This window comes from Daktulosphaira vitifoliae, unplaced genomic scaffold (genome assembly GCF_025091365.1).
Source record: "Daktulosphaira vitifoliae isolate Bord-2020 unplaced genomic scaffold, ASM2509136v1 Scaffold_4, whole genome shotgun sequence".
In the NCBI taxonomy this organism is placed as follows: Eukaryota; Metazoa; Arthropoda; class Insecta; order Hemiptera; family Phylloxeridae; genus Daktulosphaira; species Daktulosphaira vitifoliae.
This window is the reverse complement of record NW_026099575.1, coordinates 14,942,117-14,969,326: the sequence shown is the minus strand read 5'-3', so window position 1 is coordinate 14,969,326 and position 27,210 is coordinate 14,942,117. Positions and strand designations below refer to the sequence as shown.

The 27,210-nt window shown below is 26.2% G+C and overlaps 1 protein-coding gene across 4 annotated transcripts; it reads left to right on the top strand.

The window, feature by feature from the left end:
* Nucleotides 1-26,789, top strand: LOC126904579 (E3 ubiquitin-protein ligase TRIP12). Of its 4 annotated transcripts, none has more exons than XM_050683710.1 (34): nucleotides 1-140; nucleotides 483-585; nucleotides 658-774; nucleotides 1,436-1,529; nucleotides 1,618-1,672; nucleotides 2,849-3,004; nucleotides 3,076-3,184; nucleotides 3,733-3,959; nucleotides 4,024-4,191; nucleotides 6,199-6,386; nucleotides 11,982-12,170; nucleotides 12,262-12,546; nucleotides 12,616-12,786; nucleotides 13,104-13,340; nucleotides 13,600-13,802; nucleotides 14,464-14,611; nucleotides 14,778-15,051; nucleotides 17,840-17,981; nucleotides 18,048-18,232; nucleotides 18,896-19,044; nucleotides 19,631-19,864; nucleotides 19,981-20,169; nucleotides 20,859-21,041; nucleotides 21,223-21,414; nucleotides 21,576-21,775; nucleotides 22,043-22,164; nucleotides 22,224-22,411; nucleotides 23,045-23,154; nucleotides 24,251-24,521; nucleotides 24,585-24,830; nucleotides 24,905-25,093; nucleotides 25,162-25,302; nucleotides 25,797-26,118; nucleotides 26,502-26,789. In XM_050683710.1, the coding sequence occupies exons 2-34, from the start codon at nucleotides 533-535 to the stop codon at nucleotides 26,696-26,698; spliced, it is 5,934 nt and encodes a 1,977-aa protein (XP_050539667.1). In that variant the 5' UTR covers nucleotides 1-140; nucleotides 483-532; the 3' UTR covers nucleotides 26,699-26,789. The 4 variants fall into 4 exon arrangements, with proteins under 4 accessions (XP_050539667.1, XP_050539668.1, XP_050539665.1 ...); XM_050683711.1 differs by having other exon boundaries at nucleotides 14,775-15,051; nucleotides 17,846-17,981; XM_050683708.1 differs by having other exon boundaries at nucleotides 14,775-15,051.
* Nucleotides 26,790-27,210: the final 421 nt, after the last annotated feature.

The window sequence follows — 27,210 nt, the reverse complement described above, 5'->3', positions numbered from 1 at the left end:
TCTTTTTTTCCATTGTCTTTCTTGACTACGTTGGTCTACGGTCTGTGCTAAGTATTCTTGTTTTGGCTTTTGATGACAGACGAGTGGCTCATTTTGTTTATTAAAAATCATTGACTGAATGGCTTTTCATATCACTCAAGGTACAGTGAAATGTTTCATAAGAAATTATGATCATCGAGAACTTTAAAAAAAATTTTTTATACAAATTCCTATCACTATAACTTTTGTTTTGTGGTGTGTGGTTGAACAAGAGATTAGTTATCTGTTGTTATAATTTGGTGAATTATCGATGAAAGTTGTATTAATGTTAACTTTTAGTACATGAATACTTATTTCATTATAGAGTTTACTTATGGTTAATTATGTTGTGTTAAAATATGAAGTTTTGATTTATTTAAGTATATTTTTCTATAAATAAACAATTTATTTTTATTTTTATTACTACAATTGGTATGACTATTGAATTTTATCAACTGTCTTAGGTATAATCAATTTGATTATGGCATGATTAAATTGTCTGGAAGTGAAGTCTATGGCCGAACAAGCTAGTTCCGCGTTTGGTAACGCGTCATCTATCAGTACCAGGTTATATATATAATTTTTTTCTTTAATAATTATTAGTAATAATTTGAATTATTTGTAAATTTATTATATTAGGAGGGGAATTATTGAAGAAAACAATAGATCTAGATCTAGAAGTAATATAAGAAAAAGTAAAAAGAATTTAAATAATCAAGGAGAATTTGTATCAGTTTATGAAAGTACAGTATCAATGTAAGTTAGATTTTTAATATTTTTTAACTTCTTTGTTATTGTCCAAATTTTTCATTGTAAATTTTATTAAAAAAAAATTCTATTGGTCATCCAACATTAAATATTTATAATTTTGAAATAAATTTGAACAAGTTCATGTAATATTGTTGTCTTCATCAACAATTTTTCATATATTAAGGGTTCAAATTTTAAAACGATGTTAACAGCAATTGAAATTTGTTCATTTATCACATTTTAGCAATCAAGTTTAATACTTTATAAATAATTTATTAATATTTTAAATAGTATTTAGAATTTTGAATAAAATATTAGATTTAATAGGAAAACAAAAGCCTATTTTTCAGAACCTAAAAAAGACTACAACATATCAAATATAAGACTAAAAAGTCTGAAGAAAATTACTGCTATAAGAGTAGCTATATTATTAAAAATATATATTTTTCAAAATTCTACCTTAGTCAATGAAATAAAATTTTAATTTTTAACCACACATAGGCTCAACATTAAAAAAATATATTATTATAAAATTCAATAAAAAAACAAATTAAGTATTCAATTCAGTTATAACTAGAAAATAAATATTTTCAAGTCATAATCTTATGACGTGAAATTCTTAAAGCTTTAAATTATATTAGAATTTTTTTTTTATTTAATTTATTAGTCCTGTTAATGAGAGTACAGTTTCAATTCAAAATAAAAGAAATAGAAAATCAAGTTCTAGAATAACACGAACCAGTCAACTTGATTCATCTTCTGTGAGTTATCAATTAAAAGTTTTTTTTTGGCTCAATACGTTAAAATTTTTGAATACTATATTCAATGTATTATGTTTTATTATTTTAGAATAAAGAAGCAGAACCTAATAGAAAGTCATCATCATCAAAATTGTCCGTTTCAAGTGAGTAATTTATTATATAAGTATTGTATAATTATAAGAAAATGTATATTGTTTTGAATGATGGATTATTTTAAGTTACGTACCTTATCCTATTTGTAAATAAAATATAAATTTTAAAATTAAAAAATAAAACCATAATCATAAAAAATTACATGTTATTTTTGAGATGGATATTTGTATTTAAAGCGTGTCTTAGTTCAAAATATATTTGTTTTAAATTCATATAATTTTTTCTTCAGATAGATTTTGAAACAATTATTTGAAATATTTTAGATTTGTTATTGTAAAAACTTTTTTTAAGTACAATTACTAACATAAGTTTGATATTAATTTAATTATGTGTTTCCAAATTTCACCAATCATTTTTAATATTTATTCGTATTATTTTAATTTATCTGGATTTTGTTTCTTTATGGATAAAAAAGAATTAGGATCGAGCAATTATAAGAATTTAGAATCTTCTCAAATTACTATATATCAAACTAGGTCTAGTGCAACAAAGTCACAAAAAAAGTATAGTTTTATTTCTTTTTTTCATTAACTTTTTGGGTTTAACTTTTATTTTATTTATTGTGTACCAATGTAGTCGTTCTTCTTTTGTTGCTGTTGATTCAGAAGGTCATAAATCAAAAATAACTATTTCTTTAAAAACTGGTAATATATTAAATTTCTAAAATTAATCTAAGTTATTTATTTTAATGTATTTTTTAACCAAAAAAAGAGTATAGAACGTTTTTTCTGCTCTACATTAATGAGTTAATATGGTTCAATAATAATAAAACAAAAATGAAATTAGATATTTTAATAATATTTAACATATATTAAATTATTTTATTGCGCTCATATTTATAGTTAATTTTTATACCATAAAAATATAAATAGTGGGGTTTGAAAAAACTGTAATTCTATAATTTTTTATTATTGACAAATGTACAACATTCCCTGTGTATAATTATTTATTTAGTTTTATTAGGTAATTATTTTATTTTTGTATCTATTATCTAAACAAAGTCAAAGCAGTTTTATTACATTTATCAGTATAGTTACAATATGACATTTTATGTATGTTGTTAAAATAATATAATTATATTATGTTACAATATGAAAAATTATTTTTCAATACTAGTACAAGAGTATTCCATATTAAAATTTATTACAGTTCATTTTGTTTTTTAGAAAATTTAAAAGAACCTACTGAGAATAGGTATCCTTTGCGCAGTAGGTCAAAAGTGTCAATACCAACTATTGAAGGCAGTTTAGATACTGAAACTGTAGCTCAAGAAACTGAGCCTTCGCCTAATAAACGTCAAAAGTTAGAAATTTCTACACTGGGTAAGAATATTATTACTAATAATATTACAGTTATAATATTATATATATTTTTATTGAATTCATTTTTTTAGGTGCGTCATCAAGTCAAAGTAAGATAAGGGAGGATAGCACTGTACAGGCGTCTTTACCCTTGCGTAGAAAAAGGGGAAGACCAACAACGGGGTCTTGTGCTAGCAACAAGTATTGAAATATAATATTTTTTTTTATCATAGTTCTTTAATTTGATAAATTTCAACATTTTAATAATATTATGATGGTAAAAAACTAATTAAAAATCCATCTTATTGTAAAGTTTTAACTGGTTGCATACACTCAGTTATTGGCCCCTTTAGAAAATTTCACTTTTCATTACACTATTTTTTTTTAAATGTACTAAAAATTTTTATTATAATTGAAGTATTAATAGTGAAAATTAACAATAATATTTGAATTAATAAATATAAATTAAGTTTTCACATCATTCTTTAACATCATTACAATTTTTTTTTTCTTTTAAAGATTATAACCTAAAATATAATTCACTAATAACCAAATAATATTCTAGTTTAATTTGATAAATATATACATGATGGTATATATATGGATAGGAACCTTATATTTATTGGGTGTTTAGTAATTAAGGAAACTGGTTTATATTCTCATTGTTTGTAACAATTGAAATATTGACTAAAAAAAATAGTTTTTATTTTTAAATTTACTGATTTCTATTCAATAAATTTTATTTTTAGTCGCCGCGGTAATACCAAAGCGGGTGAAAGAGAAGCTTTTGAAGTAGCTATGGAAGGAGTAATTGAAAATGATGGATTAACTGAAGGAAATGACAATTTGAATATTATTCCATCTACATCCAGTTCAGTTCATACTAATGTTCCAGATTTAGCAACTTCCTCATCTACTATAATTAATTCTAATCCATCATCATCTGGGACTCAGTCAGCTGTAGGGGGTGCAAATTGTAACTATTTATTTAAAAATAAAATTTTATGTAAAAAAGTTAATACATTAAAAAATTTTTCTAGGGCCATCAGCTTGGAGTAGCAATGCTAGTCACGATAGTGAAGAAGAAGGTGAAGTTGGTCGTTTGCAAGCTTTATTAGAATCTAGAGGTTTACCTCCACATTTATTTGGTGCCTTAGCACCTCGAATGCATCACTTGTTTAATCGATCAATGGGTGCTGCATCAACAAGTAAGAAAAATAAATTAGTTTTTATCATAGATTGAAAGAAAAGATATTTTTAGAAAATCTAATGCTTATTGATTTATATTTTTCTTTATTTGTTTTTTAAAAAATAATTCAAATATTTTTTTTAGATTGTTCTTTTAGGCATTATTATTAGATAAATATACATTTCTTCTTCTTTTTCCTCGCCTTAATCCCAAATATTTGAGGTCAGCCATCCTTATCCTAAATTTCCATTGACACGATCTCCCACATCATCTACGCTCACGTCAGCTGTCCTCAAATCGCATTCAATAGCATCCCTCTATCTCTTTTTTGGTCTTCCTCTACCTCTTATTCCTTCAACATTCATTCCATTACTGTTCTTATAGCTTCCAATTTCTTTCTCCTCATAACATGACCAAAGCATTTAAGTCTATTTTCTCTCATTTTATCCACGATTGACGCTACACCTATATTCCCTCTTATATGTTTGTTCCTTATCCTATCTTCACTAGTTACTCCGCTCATCGATCTAAGCATTCTCATCTCTGCTCTACTCTCTTGTCAACCGCCCAACACTGAACCATACATCATAGCTGGTCTCACTAAAGTCTTATAGAACTCACCTATTAACCATATTGGAATTCTCTTATCGCCTGATACATCAAATGCTCTTTTCACTTCACTTTAAGTGCGGGTACTTAATCCTATGTTCTACATCCTCATCAGTACCACTGTTATGTCATGTTACTTAAATAATTATACATGTATATAAATATATATAGATGCTTATTTTTATAGAATAAAGAGAAGAAATATATCTTATTTGTTAGAGCTATCCAATTATAGTTAAATATTTTTATTGTAACTATTTTTGAAGAAATTACTCATGTTCATGATATTCTCCTCTTCATAAAAATTTACTAAATATAACTTAAAATTTATCTTAATTTAGTTATCAATTGATAGGGTTAGAATATTATAACATGTTTGCAAAGAAAGCTCTAAACAACAAACTTTTCAGTAATAAGAATGACTATATTTTTTTTTGTAATCAAATAATATAAATAATTTTATAATATAAAATTATTAATGTATGTAGTAAATATAGTAGAGCTTCAATTTTTTCCCCTTTTTTTATGGTCTATTGAGGACCATGTGGTTTTCATGAAAGAAGATTTCTTAATAATGGATACTTCTGGATTGCTGGATAATCCATTATTTGTGAGAGGAATGACAACTCAAGTTACTGAATTGATCTGTCAATCAGTAAACTGAGCTGTTCGTGATCAAGCATTACAGACTTGGCCACACCGTCCCTTTCAAGCTTCAATAATTTTGATTTATAGGATTATATAAATATGTGTTTTCTAGAGAAAAGATTTTTAAAATTTTTTAATAACCAAAATATTTTAATTTTAATTTATATTATTACTTAAATTAGTGAAATAATTGCTACTTTTTTAACAGTGTTCTCATTTAAAAGGTATGTTCTCACACTTATCCAAGTAACATTTTAATTCCTCATTATGTTTTGATATAAAATCTATTTCATCCTTATGGGATTTGTTTTTACTTTTTTTTTTTTACTAAAGAACCTATTAAAAAAATGGTGAGTGTTGCAAGTGACTTTTGAAGATGTAAAAATATATATAAGCCTAGTAACATAAACACGTGCTTTTAAAATTTTTAATAATTATATTTAATACACATGAATTAAATCATATAATTATATATAGTAATTTGAAGACATGAATTGTTTTTTATTCACCGACCACCAAAAAATCGAAAACTCATGATAAATTTTATTGTAAAAACAAAGCCAATAGTATACATAGTGTTATAATAATCTTGTTTAATTAATTAATAAATATATAGTATAAGTAAGAGTTAAAATAATAAAACTATCCATGTACACAAAATGTTTATTTGATGCATTTTGTATAATGGACGTGATAATAACCACCTGGTTGGTTGAATTAGAACTTTACAGAGAACAAGTAACACTTTATAATGTTTGATTGTTTTTAGCATCAAAAGCTCAACAATTGCTACAAGGTATGCAAGCAACAGGTGATGAAGGGCAACAACTTCAAGCAGTAATTGAAATGTGTCAAATGCTAGTAATGGGCAATGAAGATACATTAACAGGATTCCCAGTAAAACCTGTTGTTTCTGCTCTAGTTGTTTTGCTTTCTATGGAACATAATTTTGACATGGTAATTTAAATTTATAAAAACTTTTTATCCTTATGAAACTCTGAGAAATAATATTTTATTTTAATATTTAAAATTATAAATTTATTAAGAAATTTATTTTAACATTAAAAATGATCTACTTCTTTGTTTATTCATTTTTTTTTTTGTTTGGATACAAAATTATAATATATTTATTCCAGTATAATGTAATGGTATACATAGTTTTTAAAAAGTAAAGAAAAAAGTTCTATTGTTTATGGTGATCAACTCAATTTATTGCTTAATGAATATAGTTATTATTATTATTGGTTTTTTGTTAGAACTTTTTGATAAACTAAATAACTTGATGCTTTATTTTTTTATTGATATTCTTAAAATTTAATTTTTAAATAATTATTATACTCTTGAGTTATAATATTAAAATGTTGTTACTAAGTAATTTAATTTAATTTCTAAGTAGAAATTTTTTTCTATGTATTCTTACAAAAAGAGTGGGTTTATAACAAGCATCTGACAAGTGCTCTAAAAATAGAAAAATTAAAGTAAAATAAAATGAATTATTAAAAATTTTAGTTAGTAAGTGTGACAAATATTTCAAAATCCATTTAGTGAAAATAAGTCTTTTTTTGTAGTAAGTGCGTTTAACTTATTTTTGAGTATATAAGGTGATTCTTCTAACACTAGCCACTTGATTTCTTTTATAATTATGATTATGTTAAGGAAATTATTTTTGGTAACTTTTGATTGTATGTATCTCTGGATTTATCATTTATTAATTACAATAAAATAGAGCAATTGGGGACTGTTAAATGTCTACTACTATTTTAGTCCTATCAATCTTGAGTACTAGTAAAAAGTTTATAATCATTGTTAAGATACACAAAAAATTTGTTCATATATTTAAAATAAAATATTTTAATATTTAAATATTTATAGATTTATCAGTTATTAATCACTTTTTTAATTCATCCCTTACACCTTTTAAGGTTGTCTATTTTTTTAAATGACATCATACATATTAAACAAGCATATAAAATAGAAAATAATCTAGTTGAGAAAATGATTGGTCAATAACAACTCTTGGACCAGTAATTTGAAAGCTATTATTTAGAATATTTATTTCTTCAGTTATGTGCTGATATTTCATTCTCGTTGCATAGTTTACCTTCAAAGCAGTAGTTAGGGGTTTGAGATTATAATTTTTTAAGTACCGTTATAACTGCAAGGATCACAGGAATGATAACTTCTTAGACCCTATTTATTTAGTAGAGGTGGAAACACGCATAATTGATCATACAGCCAATTATTTCCATTTTTTTGGGACATAAATATATCTATAAATATTCTAAATAATAATTTCCAAAGTATTAATCCAAAAGTTGTTATCGACTAGTCATTTTCTTAACTAGATTATTTTTTATTTTATAAGCTTGTTAAATATATATGTTTCCATTTAAAAAAATAAAGTTGATACCCTTATAAGGTTAAAAGGATGAATTAAAAAAATAATTAATATATAATATTATAATATTTATACATATATAGAACTAAAAAATATCTAAAATAATTTTCACAGCATAATTAGTATTTCAAATCAAGAGATTAGCATTAAAAGAATCATTGTATTATTTTCATTCAATTGTTGGATTACTAAATTGTTTGATATAATATATTTCTATACCTGAGAGGCATAACATTCTTCTTCTTCCAGCTTTAAAGGCCATTAAGAAGGCCTATTGCTCCTTTCATCTGTCTCTGTTTATAGTTGCTTCAATAATATTCTATCCCAAGTTGATTTAGTTTTTTCTTTATTTTTGTCCATCCATCTCTGTTTTGGTCTTCCACTCAGCCTCCTTCCCTGAGGAATCCATCTTAATACAGCATTTGATATTGACTTAGTCCTTAATACATGTCCAAGCCAACTCAGTCTCTTGTGGCGTATTTGTACCTTGTTTTAATCCTGTTGTTGTTTGGAATTCTTCTGATTTCTTGTGACTAAATTTGACTGCACATCTTAAACCTTCCGTACTCACTCTTATTATCGATACTAGTTTTGAGAAGACTCCTAACAGCTTTAAGTATCTCCATATTTCTACTCTTTGTATAGAGTCATATGCCTGTTTAAAGTCTATAAAAATTAAATGTAACGACCTGTTGAACTTTTCTATTACTTTTTTAAGCGTGAAAATATGGTCTATTGTTAATTTGCCTGACATGAAACCACTTTGATACACACCTATGATGTTATTGGTGTATGGTCTTAATCAGTTTAGTAGAGTGTTCGATAGAATCTTGTATGCAATGTTAAGTAAGGATATTCCCCTATAATTCTTTACATCCATGAGGTCCCCTTTTTTATATATGAGGCATATTATCGATAGGTTCCATTTCGTTGGAATCATTTCAGTTTTCCATACTTCTTTTAATAGGTTACATATTTCCTGCTTTAGTTATTGTCCACCGTTCTTCAGGAGTTCAGCTATGATCGAGTCTTCTCCTGGGGCCTTGTTATTTTTAAGCATTTTAATGGCCACTTCTATTTCTTCTTTACTTAGTATTTTATGCTCTGGTTCTGCAGTTAGGTATGTTATACTCTCTTCGGTTGTATCCTCTGGTTTTCCTAATAACTGTTTAAACGCCTCTCTGAATTCTTCTGTGATCAGTACGTTATTGCTATCCTTCATTATCATGGTTCTTGGTTTACTTTTTTTCGTCAGCTCATTCGTTATTCCAAAAAAGGTACAGGAATTCAGGTATTCCTTTTCAATGGTTTTTATTTTTTGTTCTTCCCAAATTCTTTTTTCCCTTCTTATTATCTGTTTGCATGCTCTCTGTTTTTGTGCTAATATTTGCCTTTTTTCTTCTGTGTTAGATCTCAATACTTCGAGTCTTGCTTTGTCTCTGTCTTCTATTGCCTTCTTGCAGTTATCATTGAACCATTTATTTTGTCTTCTCCTGGGTTTTAGTCCAATTATTTCTTCCATTGTTGTTTTAATAATGGTTCTTAGATTTTCCCATTTCTTTTGAATGTCTTGTGATTGTTCTACAGTGTTTAACTTAGCCATCATTGTTTCTTTGTATTTTCTTATGATGCTCTCCTTCTTCATTTTTTCTATGTTCAATTTTGTTTTATCTCTAGGCTTCCACGTCCATTGTCTTGGTGGTTTTAATTGGAGTATCGTTTTAACTAGGAAATGGTCTGAGTGGGCTCCTACCCCTCTGTGACTTCTTACATCCCGGATCCAATATTTTATTATGTTATCTGTCGCTACGTTGTCAACCTGGTTTTTTGTGGTTCCGTTTGGGGACATCCATGTCTGTTTGTGTATTCTCTTATGTGGGAAAAAGGTACTACTGATCCACATATTCTAAGATCCTGCAAATGTAATGAGTCTTATCCCATTGTCATTGGATACTTGATGCAGGCTTTCTTCGTCGATTGTATGTTCAAAAACTCTCTCTTTCCTGATCTTTGCATTAAAGTCTCCCATTATTATTTTTGGTATTCATTCATATATCTAAGTCTATAGAATTTTTCCTTAATTTTATTTCCTTTTTCCTCTGTTGGTGCATATCCATTTACTAATGTCATGTTTAACCATTTACATTCAACTTGTATGTAGCACAGTCTGTCATTATACGCTATAGAATTCTTAACATATGGGAGTATATCATTCTTGATTATGAAGCCTACGCCAGCTTTGTGATTTGTGCCACAACTGTAAAACACTGTATGGTTATTTGACCTTATACTTCCTGATCCTGTCTATCTCGGTTCTTGAATGGCCACTATATCTAATCTGTACTTTTTTATTGCTGAAACAACTGTCATCAAAGCGCCCGTTGCATATAACGTGCGCACGTTTCAAGTTTCTAAACTCAATTTTTCCAATTTATTACTGTTCATCCAAGGCTGAGGTTTGTTTTGTTTCGGAACCTGTTTTGGTTTTACGAGTTTGGTGGTTGGCCCAATGTCAACCCCCATTAATGGAGTGCCCAACTAGGTGGTGATGGTGGTGCTTCAGTGTCAAGATCTTAGTGTACACCTACTTACCTGAGACAACCCTAAGCATCCTTCAGACTGCACCACCACCTGACTGAGGTCCGTGGGATTGTCACACCTGTTATCTTGTGAAGGATACCCCAAGCGTGGGAGACAACATTCTAAATATTTTTTTAAGTAAAAAACATTGGAATTAGTTACACTAAAAAAAATATGATTTTATTAGTTCATAAATTTCATAAACTGTGATTATAGATTATTTAAATTTTAACTTATAATTCCTAAAATATTAGTCTTAGAATTTAGATTATAATGAAAAAATATATACATTGTACAATTCTTTAAAAGATGGTATCATAACATTTTTGTAAAAAGTGAATTCAGGTAGTTATACTTCTAAGATGTTTTTTTTAAATTTAACTTACACTGTTTTTAAGTATAATAAAAAAATTTTTAATATCCTTTTGAAAGTGGTATTTTATTAGTTGTAATATGGATATCTAATTATTTTTTTATATTTTGACATGCCTATTATATGTGATCATATTACTAATTAATATTTCAACGCTGGAGCAATAAAATATCTTTTGGTTGCCAAAGCATTTTTTAATCGAAGTTTAGTTTCTAATCTTCATTAATAAAAAAAATGTTCATTGCTTTATTTTGTAGTAAATTGCTGAAAAGTTAAAACTTAAATAACTTTGATATTAGTATAGTATAAGTTTTTAACAAAGTATTAAGCAATTTTTAAATTCTTAAGTAATATAGTAATATCATACAAAGGGAATAAGCAGGGAAAGCAAATTAACAATGGTGGTAAAAAGAATATATAAAGAAAAATAAGAAAAGTAATGGGGGATTGACGTTTTGACTATGAAACGTCTAGTTACATTTGGTGCGTGAAACTTTGTATTTTGAACATATAAATTTATATTGTGTTGCATTGTATTTTGATTTTATGTTTATTACGTTTTGTAAATAAAGATAACTATTCGAAAACCGGCGCTTAGTGTAAATAATTTTTTTTCCAGTATGTTATTAAAATTGTGTGTATGTGTATGCGACTAGAGTCAAGGTTGAACTGCTGGTCCTTTAGTTGATCTTAACATTTAGTGTGCATGCTGGCTAGTTTTTGGGCTTATCCGCCCTTTAGTAGGTATAGTAAAAAGGTAGTTGTGCTAGTGGCCGACTAGGAGCCACCCTTCAGTCTGCTACTTTTAAGCTAGGCCGTACTAACGGGTCTAAAATTAACCCCTTTAGTTGTTCATTAATTGGAGGAATTGGGACTGACCAATGTATCTAACAGGAGGACTCGAGAAGAGCCAAAAACGCTGATCTTTTCATTATAAGTATTAATGAATTTGTGTACTTTTTTTGTGTCTATGTTATGATACTACCAACGTATGACAATTTATATTCACTTAATTTAATTTATTTATTTTCCTATGTGTTTTACTGTAAGTAATTAATGTAATTCATAATATTTAACATTTTGGTGTAACTTAGTATTGTATATTATGCATCTAAATATACAAGTTACTTATATATAACTTGACTTGAATTTAATGTAATGAGAATTTCATTTATATTTTTATCATGATTATAATTTTTAGATGAATCATGCATGCCGTGCATTGACATACATGATGGAAGCTCTTCCACGATCTTCAGCAGCTGTTTTGGATGCTGTTCCAGCTATGTTAGATAAACTACAAGCAATTCAATGTATGGATGTTGCAGAACAATCTCTTTCTGCTTTAGAAATGCTTTCAAGAAGACATGGCCGCTCAATACTTCAATCAGTAAGTTATAATTTTCAGTTCTGTTATATTTTTATAGTTTAAAAATTCACATATTAAAAAGAAGATTGTATGTATCATAATAATTTTTTAGAGTGGTGTGGCTGCGTGTTTGACCTACATAGACTTTTTTAGTATAAATGCTCAGCGAGCAGCATTAGCTATAACTGCAAATTGTTGCCAAAATATGAATGCTGATGAATTTCACTATGTTGCAAAATCATTACCTCTACTTTCAAGTCGGATTACTCAACAAGATAAAAAAAGTGTTGAAAGTGTTTGCTTAGCCTTTAGTCGTCTTGTAGATAATTTCCAATCTGATTCTAGTAGATTAAAAGAAATTGCTAGTGATGAATTATTAACCAATCTTCAACAATTAGTAATAAATTAATTTTATAATTAATGTATATATGTAATATATTGTAATGAAAATTATTTCACATAATAGGTTATATCATCCCCACCAATTATTAGTACAAGTACTTTTATTATGGTTTTAAGAATGATGTCAACTTTGTGTACTAATTGTCCAGAACTATCTCAAACACTACTAAAACACAATATAGCTGAAACACTAAGCTATTTATTAACAGGCTCACCTTCTCCTGAGTTATCTCAAGTAATTAAGTTTTTTTAATTAAAAAACGTATAAAAATAGAAATACTTTTATTGCTTATATTATTCTTTATATAACTTTTATTTAAAATATACAAATAAAATGCCTATGCTAATGTTTTTAAGGGGTCATATATAATACTAAAAATATCTAAATCCTAAAATGTGTTTTTAAAAATTCCTTTTGATGTGTATAGCAAATCAGTTTTGTTAAATTTTTATTCTGAATTATTAATAATTACAAATGTATTAAAGACAATTTCTTTTATTTTTATTTTGATATTGAATGAAAATTTTAAGTCAATTTTTAATACTTTTTAGATTGAATTACTTCCTAGAAGTTCACAGGAACTTTATGAAGTAACATGTCTCATTGGAGAACTAATGCCACGCTTACCATCTGATGGACTATTTTCAGTTGATAGTCTTTTAGATCGACAAGGAATATATGGTGCAATTCCAGGTACAGGATTATCCCAACAAATGGTTCAGTGGCAATGGCGAGATGACCGATCAATGTGGCATTCATATACATCACTTGATTCTCGTATTATTGAGGTATATTATTATGTATCTTATATATTTTTTTAGAAATCATATTTTTTAACAAGAGTAAAGGATTTTTGTTGTTAGATATACATGTGTAGTTTTTATATATATATATATATATATATAAAAAAATCTTCAAAAATGTGTATTTTATATACAAATTATGAAAATGGAAATTTATTTTGTTATAATTTACAAATCATTAATTTATTTTGTATATACTTATTGAGTATGACTTCCCTAATTAAAAAATAATAATTTATTTTAGGTGGCTCATCAAGCTGGTGAAGATGAAGTACTTTTAAGTCATGCACCATATACAATTGATCTTCATTCTATGAGACAAATTAATGAAGACACTGGAACAACTAGAGCTATTCAGCGTAAAGTTTTAACTGTTCCCACGTCATTTAATAATAATCTCCAGACAAGATCTGCAGCTGACATGGAAGCAGCTGTTACATCATTTGGGTAAATAAATAATAAAGACATGGCAAATATTACTTACATAATTTTAATACTTATAAATAATTTGTAAATTTTACATGTAGGATGAAGTAATTGGATATTTTGTGATAATTAAATTTGTAATACTATTTGAAAATTGTGTTTCACTTATTAAAAAAATCTAATTCTAAATTTCAAACTTTTTTTTCATTAATCATTTACCCTTAATTATTACTATTAAATGAGTTAATTTAATTTATAAAATTATATTAGCTTAGTTATCATATAAAGTAGTAAAATTGTGTCCTTGTTCTAAAATATTTAAAGTATATTACTAATAAATAAGAAAACACTTAATTTGTTTGTTATATATTATATTTGTATTTAAAACTACTTCATTACTGTTACATAATATTAAGTATTATGATTAATGAAATAATAATACTTTAATATATGAATCACGAGTACAGTACATTTATTTGTTTCATATACTTTGAATTTTTTTGGTACTAAGTTATAAAATAAACAATTTTTTAGCTTTTATTAAAATTATATAAATGCCCTTTTTAATTGTATTAATTATGTATTCAATTCAATAATACATTACTAAATTTTAAAACTTTTATCTTAAATAAAAATTAATAAGTAATTTGTACTTATAATTCCATAATTTATAATTTTACAGAGAGAACGTATTAGCTGGAGCTTTTGTACGTTTATTATTTAGTATACTTTATGAAGTCTATAATAGCTCAGCTGGTCCATTAGTAAGATATAAATGTCTACGAGCTTTATTACGTATGGTATACTATTCACCAGCTGAATTACTTTTGGTAACTATAATAAATAAAAAATGAAATTCCATTGCTCATAACTTGTAAAAAAAAAATTATTAATGGAAAAACGTTGATTAATTTTTAGTTTATATAAGTTATTAAATTTATTTAGTAAATTGTAAAAATTTACATTCAATTATACAAATTGGTATTCATTTAGAAGGTTGTTTTTCAAAAACAAATGGTAGCTAGTCACATAGCTGGTATGATGGCGTCACAAGATTTAAGGATAGTTGTTGGAGCTATGCAGATGGCTGAAATTTTAATGCAAAAATTGCCTCGCATTTTTGAAATTCATTTTATAAGAGAAGGTGTTATGCATCAAGTTAAACAATTAGCTGAAGCAGATATACAAACATTAGTGAAGCTCTCACCTCCATCTACTTCCAATGTTGGAGTTGAAGGTCTTCCTGGTCCATCTAGAAGTAATCAAAATGGTAAAATCAAAATCTATTTAATAAATGTTAACAATAAAGTAGTTAAATGATAATATTTATTCTAATAAATTGAAGGTAAAAATATTTGTATAGCATTAGTTAGTTACCATGGGTTTATTTTAAAAAATGTTCAGAAGTTGTATTATTGGTTGTTTTGGTCTAGTTAATAGTCAGTGTAAAATTTTGTCAAAAAGTATGAGGACTCCTGAACAGAACTTAGGCGAATTGTCTCACCTCGGTTGTATGTGGGGACAATAGTGAGGTACTTTGAAATGGAAAAACCTAAAGAATAAGTGTTTGATACCAGCTGGACAACTTGTACGGTAACTGTTTCACCAGTACAGGCCGACCTAACACTTTAGTGTCAACTATGAGGGAGGTCATCATGGAATTCTAGGCTGGACTTGTGTATAAGGGAGAAGGATAGATACAAATTAAGAATAGATACGTGAAATGTTGGAACATAACAGGTAAAAGTAGAGTATTAGTAGAAGCATTAAAGAGGAGAAAAGTTAATATTTGTTGTGTGCAGGAAACTAAGTGGAAGAAAGAGAAAGCAAGAGAAATAAGTGAGGGTTATAAAATAATATTCTCAGGTAAAATCAATTCAAAGAATGGTATAGGAATAATAATGGATGAGGAGATAAAAGTAAAGTAGTAGAAGTAGATAGGAAAATTGACAGAATTATGGTCAAAAAATAAATTTTCGAAAAAAAAAAGTATTGAATGTAATAAGTGCTTATGCACCATAAATAAGATGTAATAAAATAGACAAAGAAGTGTTTTAGAGAGAGATAAATGAGGAGATGTAAAGAATACCGGGTAATGAGGATGCGGTGATAGGTGAAGATGTGAAAGGACATATTGGTAAAGAGTGGAGAGGATACAAACGAGTACATGGAGTTTTAGTGGGAAGAATGAGGGTGGAAAAAGAATCCTGGATTTTGCAGTATCATATGATCATGCTATGGTTAAAAAGAGGGAAGAACATTATAAATTGTAAGAGTGAGAGTAATCGATCACAGATTGATTATTTTATGTTGAAGAGAGAGAGCATAAAGCAAGTGAAAAGTTTTAAAGTTATTCCAGAGGTAAGTATAAATACACAACATAGACTGATGGTAATTGAGCTGTGGTATAGTGAGAAGAGAGTGTACAAAACAGAAAGAACATAGAAGAAGAATCGAGAATCTGGTGGTAAAAAATTGAAAGTGGGAGAAGAAAAAAAGTTTTTAAAGACAGTATATGAAAAAGGAAGCCAAGAACAAGGTGTGATGAGGAAGTTCAGAAGATCTTAGTGAGTAAGAAAAAGCAATCCAAAGTATGGCAGAAAAGCAAAAGGAGAGAAAATTGGATGGAGGATAAACATTTGTGCAAATAAGCCAAGGTTACTGTAAGGGCGAAGTTTAAAAGATATGATAGGCTAGGATCAAAGGAAGGTGAAAAAGAAGTTTATATACTTGTAAAAGTAAGAGAAAAACGGTCTAAAAATTATCACAATATATGGTGTATAACATGTCATTAGAGGATATCTCATGAATCGATGGATTGATAAATTTAATTAATATTAGGTGGATAAGGTTGATGTTTATTTACTGAAGTATTCACCAAAGGAGTATTCATAAATCATGTTAAGAGAGTATTTAATTTTTTTTGAAATTAGTNTAATTTAAAAAAACTAAAAAATATTAAAAATATTAAACTCAAAAGCCACAAAAAAATTAATGAAAAGTCGCGGATACGTATTTCGGAAACAATGTTACCATTATCAACGCTAAACACATACTGACACCCCGACTAGAAAAAACTCCCTTATATACCCCTAGTGACCTTATCACCTAGTGACGTTATCACTAAGTAATATTATCACATTTTGCCAGTTTACACAAGTTTAATAATGAATTTTTCAGTGGGCCAAGATCCCAATTAATTAAATTGTTTTTATTTTTAAACATTTCTATTGCTTCTCTGATATTAAGTTCTTTGTAATTATTTACGTTTTTAATTAGTTTTATGGTTTTAATAGAGTGATTATGTGTCAATAAATGTTCAGCCACTGGAGATTTTTAAAGTATTTTACTTTGGAAAAAATGCTACAGAAATTATTTAATAAAAATCAAATAAATAATAAAAAAAAATGTTTTTAGAGCCATATTTTTAGATATTTGCCTTAAAAATATTGATAGCGTTTGTATCCTTATAAAAACTCTGCACATTGACAAAAAAAAAAGCTCAAAGCTAATGAAGTATGTTCAAACAAAAGTAGTTAATAATCTAACCCAATCAATACATGTATAACAACTATAACATTTATCAAAAATGTATTGAAGAGAAAATTAATTTTTTACAAATTAAGGGTCAAAATATACATATGCGTATAAATGAGCATGAGCCAATACTTTATTCAAAAATTGTGTGTGGAAAAAAAAATTTCTTTTATGATATCTCAGAAATGTATTTTGGCATGTCTGGTGAAAATTTCAAATTATTGTGTAAAAAATTTTAAAAAACTCGCATGCTTTTTTGACGTTTATCAATAATTTCCTAGCCTCTCGCGACTAAGTGCCTTAGTTAGCAAAAGAAATTTTGAAAATGCTATGTAATTTTCCTAGAAAAGCATTTTTTTCCTTGTTCTTTTATATAATAAGATGTTTAAAAAAAATTAAGTTAATATTATTGTATGATATAAGGAGTAAACCTAACAATTACTTTATACAAAAAAAGAAAAGTAAAATGATAAGTTAAAATATATATTATTTTTTCAAAATCTAATTATTTTTATTTAAAGATGTAGTTGTTCCTATGTGGTCAATGCCTCTTGACAATGACAATAATGATATTCAATCTAACACTGGTAGTGCAGAAAACGTAGGAAATGAAACATCTGAATCAACTGTTTTATCACAAGTAGCTCAACGTTGTTCAGCCAAGTATAGAAACATAAACATTATTATTGTTATAATTATTACTATTTATAATGTATTTTATTTGTTTAGTCGCTTTTCTGATGTACTTAAACGTAATAAAAAACATAATAAAAGACAATCAGGAAACGCTCCACGTAAAAAAGGAAATCAGGATGACATTAATGAAATACAAACTGCCAGTAGTAGTAGTAGCAATGCCCTTTCTCCAAATTCCACTCAGGCCATGACACTTCATGAGTTTTTTATATCCAAAGGTATTACTCATTCTTAATTGGGATATAAGGCCATTGTCTAACAAGTATTCTTAACATTATATAATTGTTAAAATAAATTTTATTATTACTAATTAATTATTAATAATGATTTTTTAAAAAGTAAATGAAAGAAATAAGCCTTATTAAGGTTAATTTAGAATTGGCCACAAATATTATTTAGGTTTACACTCATTTTTATTTTTTTATTAATATACCAGAAAACCTATAAATATAACTTATTATTTACTATTAAAGTTCATCATTCCTATTCTCCTTTTTAAGCTTTGAATTTGTTATAAATAGGATTGATGACCTAAAGTCTCAAAAAAAAAAAAATTGTTTACATATTATATATTGTCGCTTATACTGCATTAGTACATATCTCAAAATTTAACAAAATGAAATTTTTATCAATAATGATAAAATACATTTTTCTTAATATTTTTTTATACATATTTTTTTGTAAGCCTCATCATTCTATTGAAATTAGGAAAATAATATCACCTGTTGTATAATTCAAATTTGTATTATGATAATATTGAAAACTCACGAAAATTGAGATACACATTGTTGGAATATTCTATTAATAAATTTTTGTTGAAATATTAGTAAATATATGAAAAACTAAAACTTTGTTATTTTGTGATGTAATAAAATTTCTAGGTGGGAATACAGCTTCAAGAGCAGTTGGGAGTGTTTCATCATCTTCTAGAACACGTTTTTCTAATTCAAATTTAAAGTCAACTTCAGGTTTTTTAGCATCATTAAATCCAGCTCGTTTTCTTAGAAGTACAGAGAGAGCATTTTCTAAGGTAAAATAAAAATTTTGATTGAAAATTTTACTGCTTATTACTGACATGGTTTGGTTTTAGTATATAAACTGGGTACTCAAATTTCTAAAGTATATAAATATTACAATTTTCAAAGAGTAATCTTAGTGTGTTTTAATGTTTCATTTTACAAAAATCTTAAATGTTAATTGACAATTGACAGTATGTAAACAGTATTGAACTTAAAAAAATTTTCTGGAGACTCTTAGCATTAGTACAACCAGAAAATTGTTTCCTATATTTTGATAAAAATACTGCAAAAAAAAAAAATTGATGAGAAAAAATACTGTTTTCAACTCAATATTAAACTTAACATAAAGATAAATTAAAAAAATTGCTATATTATCACTGTCACCCCAAAGGGTCTCCAGTCCTTAATGAAGTATACCTAGATTCAACACTGCATGTAAAATTATTGCTAATGATTTGAGCCATTAGTTTTAAATCTATACAGTGCATGGTGTTTCTTAGGATTTCCAATACATGTTTGATGAGCAGCTGTCAATTCTCTGTGTCAGTATTATATTATGAAACTCTTTCAAATCAATTGATTTTACTCTATTTACAGGAATTAACTAAAAACTCAAATTCCTGCGGTAGTGGGTCTATTCCTACAAGCTCAGCATCAAATATTAGTATTGTAAATCGTGAAAAGGCGAAATTTTGGGTAAAAGAAAGAGCTCAACATTTCTTAAAAACTTATGATAAAAATGAAGTTGATGAAGAAATGGATAGTGATAATGGACAGTCTGAGACTATTTTAGTTCGTCTTACTAAAGCTATAAACAAATTGCAGAATGAAGTGAGATATATGTTTTAAATTTTTAATAAGAAATATTTTGATAATTTATGCAATGAAGTCTGATCAATTATTATAATTAAATAATAAATAACCTTATATTATCATTTGTTTTTTAGAGAAATGAAGATATAAATGCTTTAATAGAATTACGAGAAATTGTTCTTACTTCAGATATATCACCTTTTGAAGTCAATCATAGTGGTTTGATAAAATCACTTACTATTTATTTGACTGAAAATTCTTATGGACTAGATCATAGAAATGAAAGATTACGAAAATTTTTGCATGTCTTCACTGGTTTTCCAGTAAGTGTTAGTTCTCAATAAAAATGGGAAATATAATTATATACATATAATTTATTTATAAGTATTAAATCTTTAATTTAGGCTAAAACAGCCAGTTTATTATGCCTATTTCATCATATAAAGATTCCAGGGCTCGGGTTCTATTACTGAGGGTTATGTAGGTTATCGATTTTTTCTAATACAAAGAATAGCTTTTAAGAGTTAATATTTTTTATAAATTTAAAACATAGCTTAACTCAAAGAAATTTAATGTTATTAAATTAATATTAATATTGTTAAGAATATTAGTTAAGATAAATACTTTAATTGATAAAAGTTAGAAAAAGTAAAATATGTGTTATAATTTATTGATGTTCATTGTTTAACAAATCCTAAGAATTAAAATAGGAATCTTTATTTTACTTTGATAAATCTGTAGTATTTTTATCTTTATTTTTTTTGCATTGTATTATCTTTTTTTTAACACTAAAAATACATTTACTTCGAAAACATTTAATTTATTATTGGTGAATAGTATCTGAACAGCAATCTGATAACTATAGAATCAAAACTTAATAATGCATTTATAAATTGCAAAAAATAAATTGGCTTAACTAAAACATTTTTTGGTGATTTTCGAATATTACCACTTGGAAAATTATGTCCTTTTAATTAGTTATAATTATTTAATGATTATGTTGTATTTTTAGCTTCAAAGTCATGAACATTTTATCTATAATACAAATAATAATAATAGCAGACCATTTTCCGCTTTAATTGGAAAATTAGGAAGTTGTGTTTCACAATTGGAACAATTTCCTGTAAAAGTGCATGACTTATCAACTGGTGCTGGAAATAGTGCCCTTAAGTTTTTTAATACACATCAACTTAAAGTAAATATTTATAGATACTTTAACTATAAGATAATGTAAAAAATATACCTGTTTTTTGAAAAGCTATAAAAAAAGTCATTGAATAATTTTTTAAATCTGTATTGAATATTTTTTTTTATTATGCATTTGTAACTCATTATTTAAATTACAATTACTTATGTTTCTATTGATATATTTGCAGTGTTTGTTGCAAAGGCATCCTGAGTGCAGTAATTTAAAACAATGGAAAAGTGGAACTGTTAAAATCGATCCTTTAGCTTTAGTACAAGCCATTGAGCGGTATTTAGTAGTTCGAGGATTTGCACATATAAGAGAAAATAATCAATTAAAGTCAGATGATGATAACAGTGATGATGATATTGATGATACTTTAGTAAGATATTGTTATGTATTTCAAACTAAAAATTTATTAAAATAGTGTGAATAATAAATTAAAAATATGTAAAACTATTTAAATAATTACATGTAATTTTAATGTTATCCTTGTAGCTGATACTTAAAAAAAGTTAAATAAATAATTAATCTTAATTTTAGGCAGCAGTAGTAATTGGTCAAGGGTCAACACGACATAAGTTACAATTCCTTATAGGGAATAATGTACTTCCCTATAATATGACTGTGTATCAAGCTATTCGCCAATTTTCTACTAGTAGTGACATGGAAACTGATAATGAATCTGAACTTCCTTTAGGATCTGCAGGAATATGGGTTCAAACGCATACTATATATTATAGGTATTAGCTTTTATTAAATATCTAAATTGATAAGCTTAATAATTGTTTATAGGCATAACTAGAATAAAGTTTTTAAAGTTGCTAATTGTATTTTCCCCTCATCATCAAAAGTAATTTTATATAACAATGTATATAAATGTATTTGCTAAATTTCTTCTTGTCCTAGTGGAGCCTTTTTACATGTATTATTATTAACAATATTAAATTTTTTTGAGAACTCATTCAAAAATATTTGGTAATGGTTCAATTCACTTGATATATTTTTAGACCTATGCCAGAAGATACTGAAGTGCAATCACCTAAACCTACTATTGGTAGTTCCAGTAAAAAAGGAAGATCAAATACACATAAAAGTACTTCTAAAAAAGCAAAAGATGAATTGTGGTTAGGTATGTTAGCACATTCTGAGTTAAGAATTTCAAAAATATTATGTTTTGTTTTAATTTAGAAGGAAATGTTACACCTATAAAATCTCCACTTGAATCTTACCTTCAACTTTCATTACCTGAATATGTTCAAGTTCAAGACCCTTCATTGCCTGTACTTAGTTTATTACGTGTATTATATGCCTTAAATCGTTATTGGACTTCACTATATCCTTCACAACTTCATAATAACTCAATTATTCCATTTAATGTATGTATATTATTAAATTTAGGTACATATGTAATTTATAACCTTTTAAGTAATAATTAATATATTTATTTATTTTTACAATCTTATTATGAGTTGTTATAATACAAAATGTAAAATGACACTGATACTATGAAAAAATTTTTTTTTTTTTTTTCGTAAAATTAATTTAAAATAAGTGTCATCATTGAATTTAAATATATGTACTATCATTAAATTTGTATTTTAGGGGAAAATAAATCGGAGTATATATATAACTTATATTCTTCTTAAAAATATGAATTCAATGATACTAAAATTAAAAAAAAAGTCAGATACATGATTTTTTTAAAATCAGCGACAATATGATAGATTTTCTGAACTAATATGACTTAAAGAGTATTTAATTCTGAAAAATTTATAATTATGTAATACTAATTTATTGCCATAATAATATTATTACTAAATATAACTGGATGTTTAAATTACGAGTAGATTGTATTTAACAAATTTAATTTCATGAAAGTGGTATAACATATTTACATTATTGTATCAGAAGCAATCTCCATAAAATATTCTATTGATTACTTCTGCAATGATGTTATGTATTTATCAACTATATTTGTTTCATTGTTTAATACATTTTTTTGTGATTAGGAGTTTATTAATGTTAAAATATCAGCTAAAGCAAATAGGCAACTTCAAGATCCATTAGTTATCATGACAGGAAACTTGCCTGGATGGCTTCAACAAGTAGCTTCAGCATGGTATGTTAATATAATTTTAAATATCTATTTTATTATATCTATCTATGGCCATTACACCAGTTATTTAACTTCATTCAAAATACATAACTAGGATTTAATCTTGTTTTAATAAAGTATCTCTCAAAAGTAATTGTTTTATTTACTTTAAATATTTTAAAAATAAATAGCATATATTTTATATATAAGATATTCCATGCAGTCCTGATATCTTAGAATTTTTGATCCAATTATGAATTTGTTGAAAACTATTTTTAGAATAATTATTGTCTTTTGATGCTATGTTTAGAGCATATTTTTATTGCTTATCTCTGATAAGTCAACGAATAAAAAAATAAAAATAAAACATTGTAGGACAAACAATAATCAAATCATTAGCATTTTTATAAATATAGTGGGTATAAAATGAGGGTGAAGCATACATTTAACCAGTATAGTTTGAGTAGAGTTATCTACTCACTTTAAATACCCACTAAATGTACTAATATACTTATATCTCAATTAGGACTTTTCATTTAATTATCATCGATCCATTAAAAATTTTTGTAAGAATACAGCTAAAAAACGAGTATTTCAACATTTTGAAATAAATATAAAAAAACCTATTTTATTTTTATTAGTGAAAAAATAACACATGCTTTATATATAGTTTAAGAAGGTTTTTAATATAATCCAAAATTGTATAAAAAATGTTTAACAAAATTATAATTGGAATAAGTGTTATAAGAGATTCAGAACTAACTCATGTGACACCCTTATATCTTGGGTCCAAAAAAACCATTATACAATAAAAATAAAAAAATTTAATTCAATTATTTTCAAATAACTACTGTAAACAATCTACGTATGTTGCTACTAATATCTGAGTTATATCTTATAAAAGAACTATTCTATCAGTGGGAACTTAAATTATGTTGCTAACATCATAATTTAGCAATTCTCTTGTAGTTATTTGAAAATAACTTCTTATAAATTATAAAAAAATTTTTCCATTTTTGTAGATAGATGCATTTATTTGATTATTATTTAATCACAGATATATATATTGAATAACTTTTTATTAATAAATAATTGCTATTTTTTTTGTGTCCAATTTTAGTGCTTTTATGTTACCATTTGAAACTCGTCAACTGCTGTTTTATGCAACAGTATTTGATCGTGATCGTGCTTTGCAGCGATTATTAGATTCTAGTTCTGAATTGCAAGGTGCTGGAGGTAGTAATAATGGAGATATGCATGAGCGTGTGGCACCACGGCTTGATAGGCGAAAACGTTCAGTTACTAGATCTAACATTCTCTCTCAAGCAGAAGCTGTAATTTCTGAGAATGCTACTTCAAGAGCATTACTAGAAATACAATATGAAGATGAGGTATTTTAACTACATATTTAAATTAAATTATTGCAAGAGTAATATTAATGTACTTGATTATAGGTTGGAACTGGATTAGGACCTACTTTAGAGTTTTATGCATTAGTTTCTAAAGAAATGCAAAAAGCAGATTTAGAACTATGGAATAATATTTCTAAGTCTGAATCTGAATCATATGTATTTACTCCTGAAGGATTGTATCCTAATCCATTGTCTAGAACTACAAAATTACCACATCAAGTTAAAATTAAGTCCAAATTTAAATTTTTAGGCAAATTTATGGCTAAAGCTATTATGGACTCAAGACTAGTGAGATTTTATATTTATATTTATATAAATTAGATATTTGTATATATTTATTTAAATTTATAATCAATTTATAGTTAGATTTACCACTAAGCATAACTATGTACCGATGGTTATTGGGTCATGAAAACTATTTATCCCTGAGTGATCTTATATATATAGTTCCTGATGTTTTTAACACATTATGTCGTCTTCATTTGCTTGTACTTCAAAAAAGAGCAATTTTAAATGATGATGAGTTAAGTGAAGAACAAAAAACAGAAAAGGTAATTTTAAAGTGGTATTTATTAATATTTTAATGAGTTTTAATAAAAAAATTGTTTAATATTTGTAGATAAAAAATATACGTTTAGATGACTGCTTGATTGAAGATTTAGGTCTCGATTTTACATTACCCGGTCATCCATCTATAGAACTACGAAAAAATGGGCAAAATATCAATGTTACAATGGATAATTTAGAAAAATATATTCAAGTAATAAAACTATTTTTTAATATTTAATTGTTATATCAGCTGATAAATACCAGCTATTATTTTTGTACCATTGTGCCAAAATTTATAGTCAAAATTATATTGTGTTTGACGATGATTATGTGTGTAAAATTACAAATAACAGTTATTGCCTAAATAGTAAACATTTTTTTTTATTTCTACATAATAGCCTAGATATTTCGGTCTTTGGATTCTTATTAATTGCTCATTGACAATATCTTAAATTCATGAACCAGGCAGAATATTAATATATGTGGTTTTTTTTTTAATAAAGAAATTTAACATTTTTTTTGTTATTTATCTTAAATTTTTACTTATAACTCGGAATTTATAGTTAGTTTAACTTACATGATTTTTGGTGTACAAGTATTTTTTAACTAAAATAGATGTTATATTTAAATAAAATATTTTCTTTAAAGACTATTATAGAAATATTTATGAAAACCATTTAAGTGATTTTATTATTGTTATTACAGTTAGTATGTCATTGGTATTTGCGTGAAGGTGTATCAAAACAGATGGAAAGCCTTAAAGAAGGATTCGAAAGTGTTTTTTCTCTTAAAAAGCTGGCACAATTATTTTACCCTGAAGAATTGGAAGCAGTATTTTGTGGACACACGAGCTCATACAAACAATGGGATATGCGTATGCTTTCAGAAGCATGTCGTTTAGATCATGGTTATACAGCAAACTCTAGAGCTATTAGTTTCCTTTTTAAAATATTGTCAGAATATAATCATCAGCAACAGAGAGATTTCCTCAGATTTGTTACAGGCGCTCCACGTCTTCCCGTTGGAGGTATTTTTATAAAAGAAAATAATAATCGTATAAATTGATTTATTAAATGATCTTATAGACTATTATTTACACTCTATATTATTGGGTGTTTATATAAGGAAATAGGTTAATTGTAAAAAACAACAATGGAAACCTTTTACTTTACTTATAGTCTATAAGTACTGTGTTTTAAAATATATGGAACACAGTACTTTTATAATATTGTCATGTATATAAAGATTCAATTAGAAACATTTTATCTAAAATTAAAAATATTTAAAATAATATTGGTCAAAAGTAATCAATTCTTTTTAAACATTATAAACTTTTCTCTTTTGTCTACTTCAGAATTGATCATTTCTTTTTCATAAAAAAATTAATTTTTAATATGCTTTTATAATTAGGATTTAAATCTCTCTCGCCAGCATTGACAATTGTACGTAGAATATTTGAAGACAACGATAATCCAGACAATTATTTACCATCAGTAATGACATGTGTCAACTACCTCAAATTACCAGATTATTCTAGCATAGATATAATGCGTGAGAAATTACAACTGGCTGCTTCTGAAGGACAACATTCCTTTCATTTGTCATAAACATGACACATATTGTAAAATTTTAATTTCATATTTATCATCAGATTAAATTTTTAAATCTGTCACAAATATATTCTACTTGTGATTTAAAGATTTTTTTTCTTTTTCAAACGTATTTTATTTCATTATAAAAAGCAATATTTTTAATGCGTTAACATATTTATTTTAAAAGATTATATATATATATATATATATATGTGTGTGTGTTTATATTTGGAAAAGTAATTTCTTCAAAATGTCCTATGTAAATATGTAATACATAAATATTTATATTTATACATAGACACATATGTATATGTATGATGTGTGTGTTCTAAAGACATTTTGAAAAAACAATTTTCTCTCTTAATTCAAGAAATTTAAGATCTCCTAGATATATGGGTAATTTTTATGACTAACTCAATTATGTAAATATTTATATATATATTATTCCAATAAATCTCTATTTTTATTTATCTTAATATAAATACTACAAATTAAAAGAATAAATATTCTGAATTTAAAAAGCAACA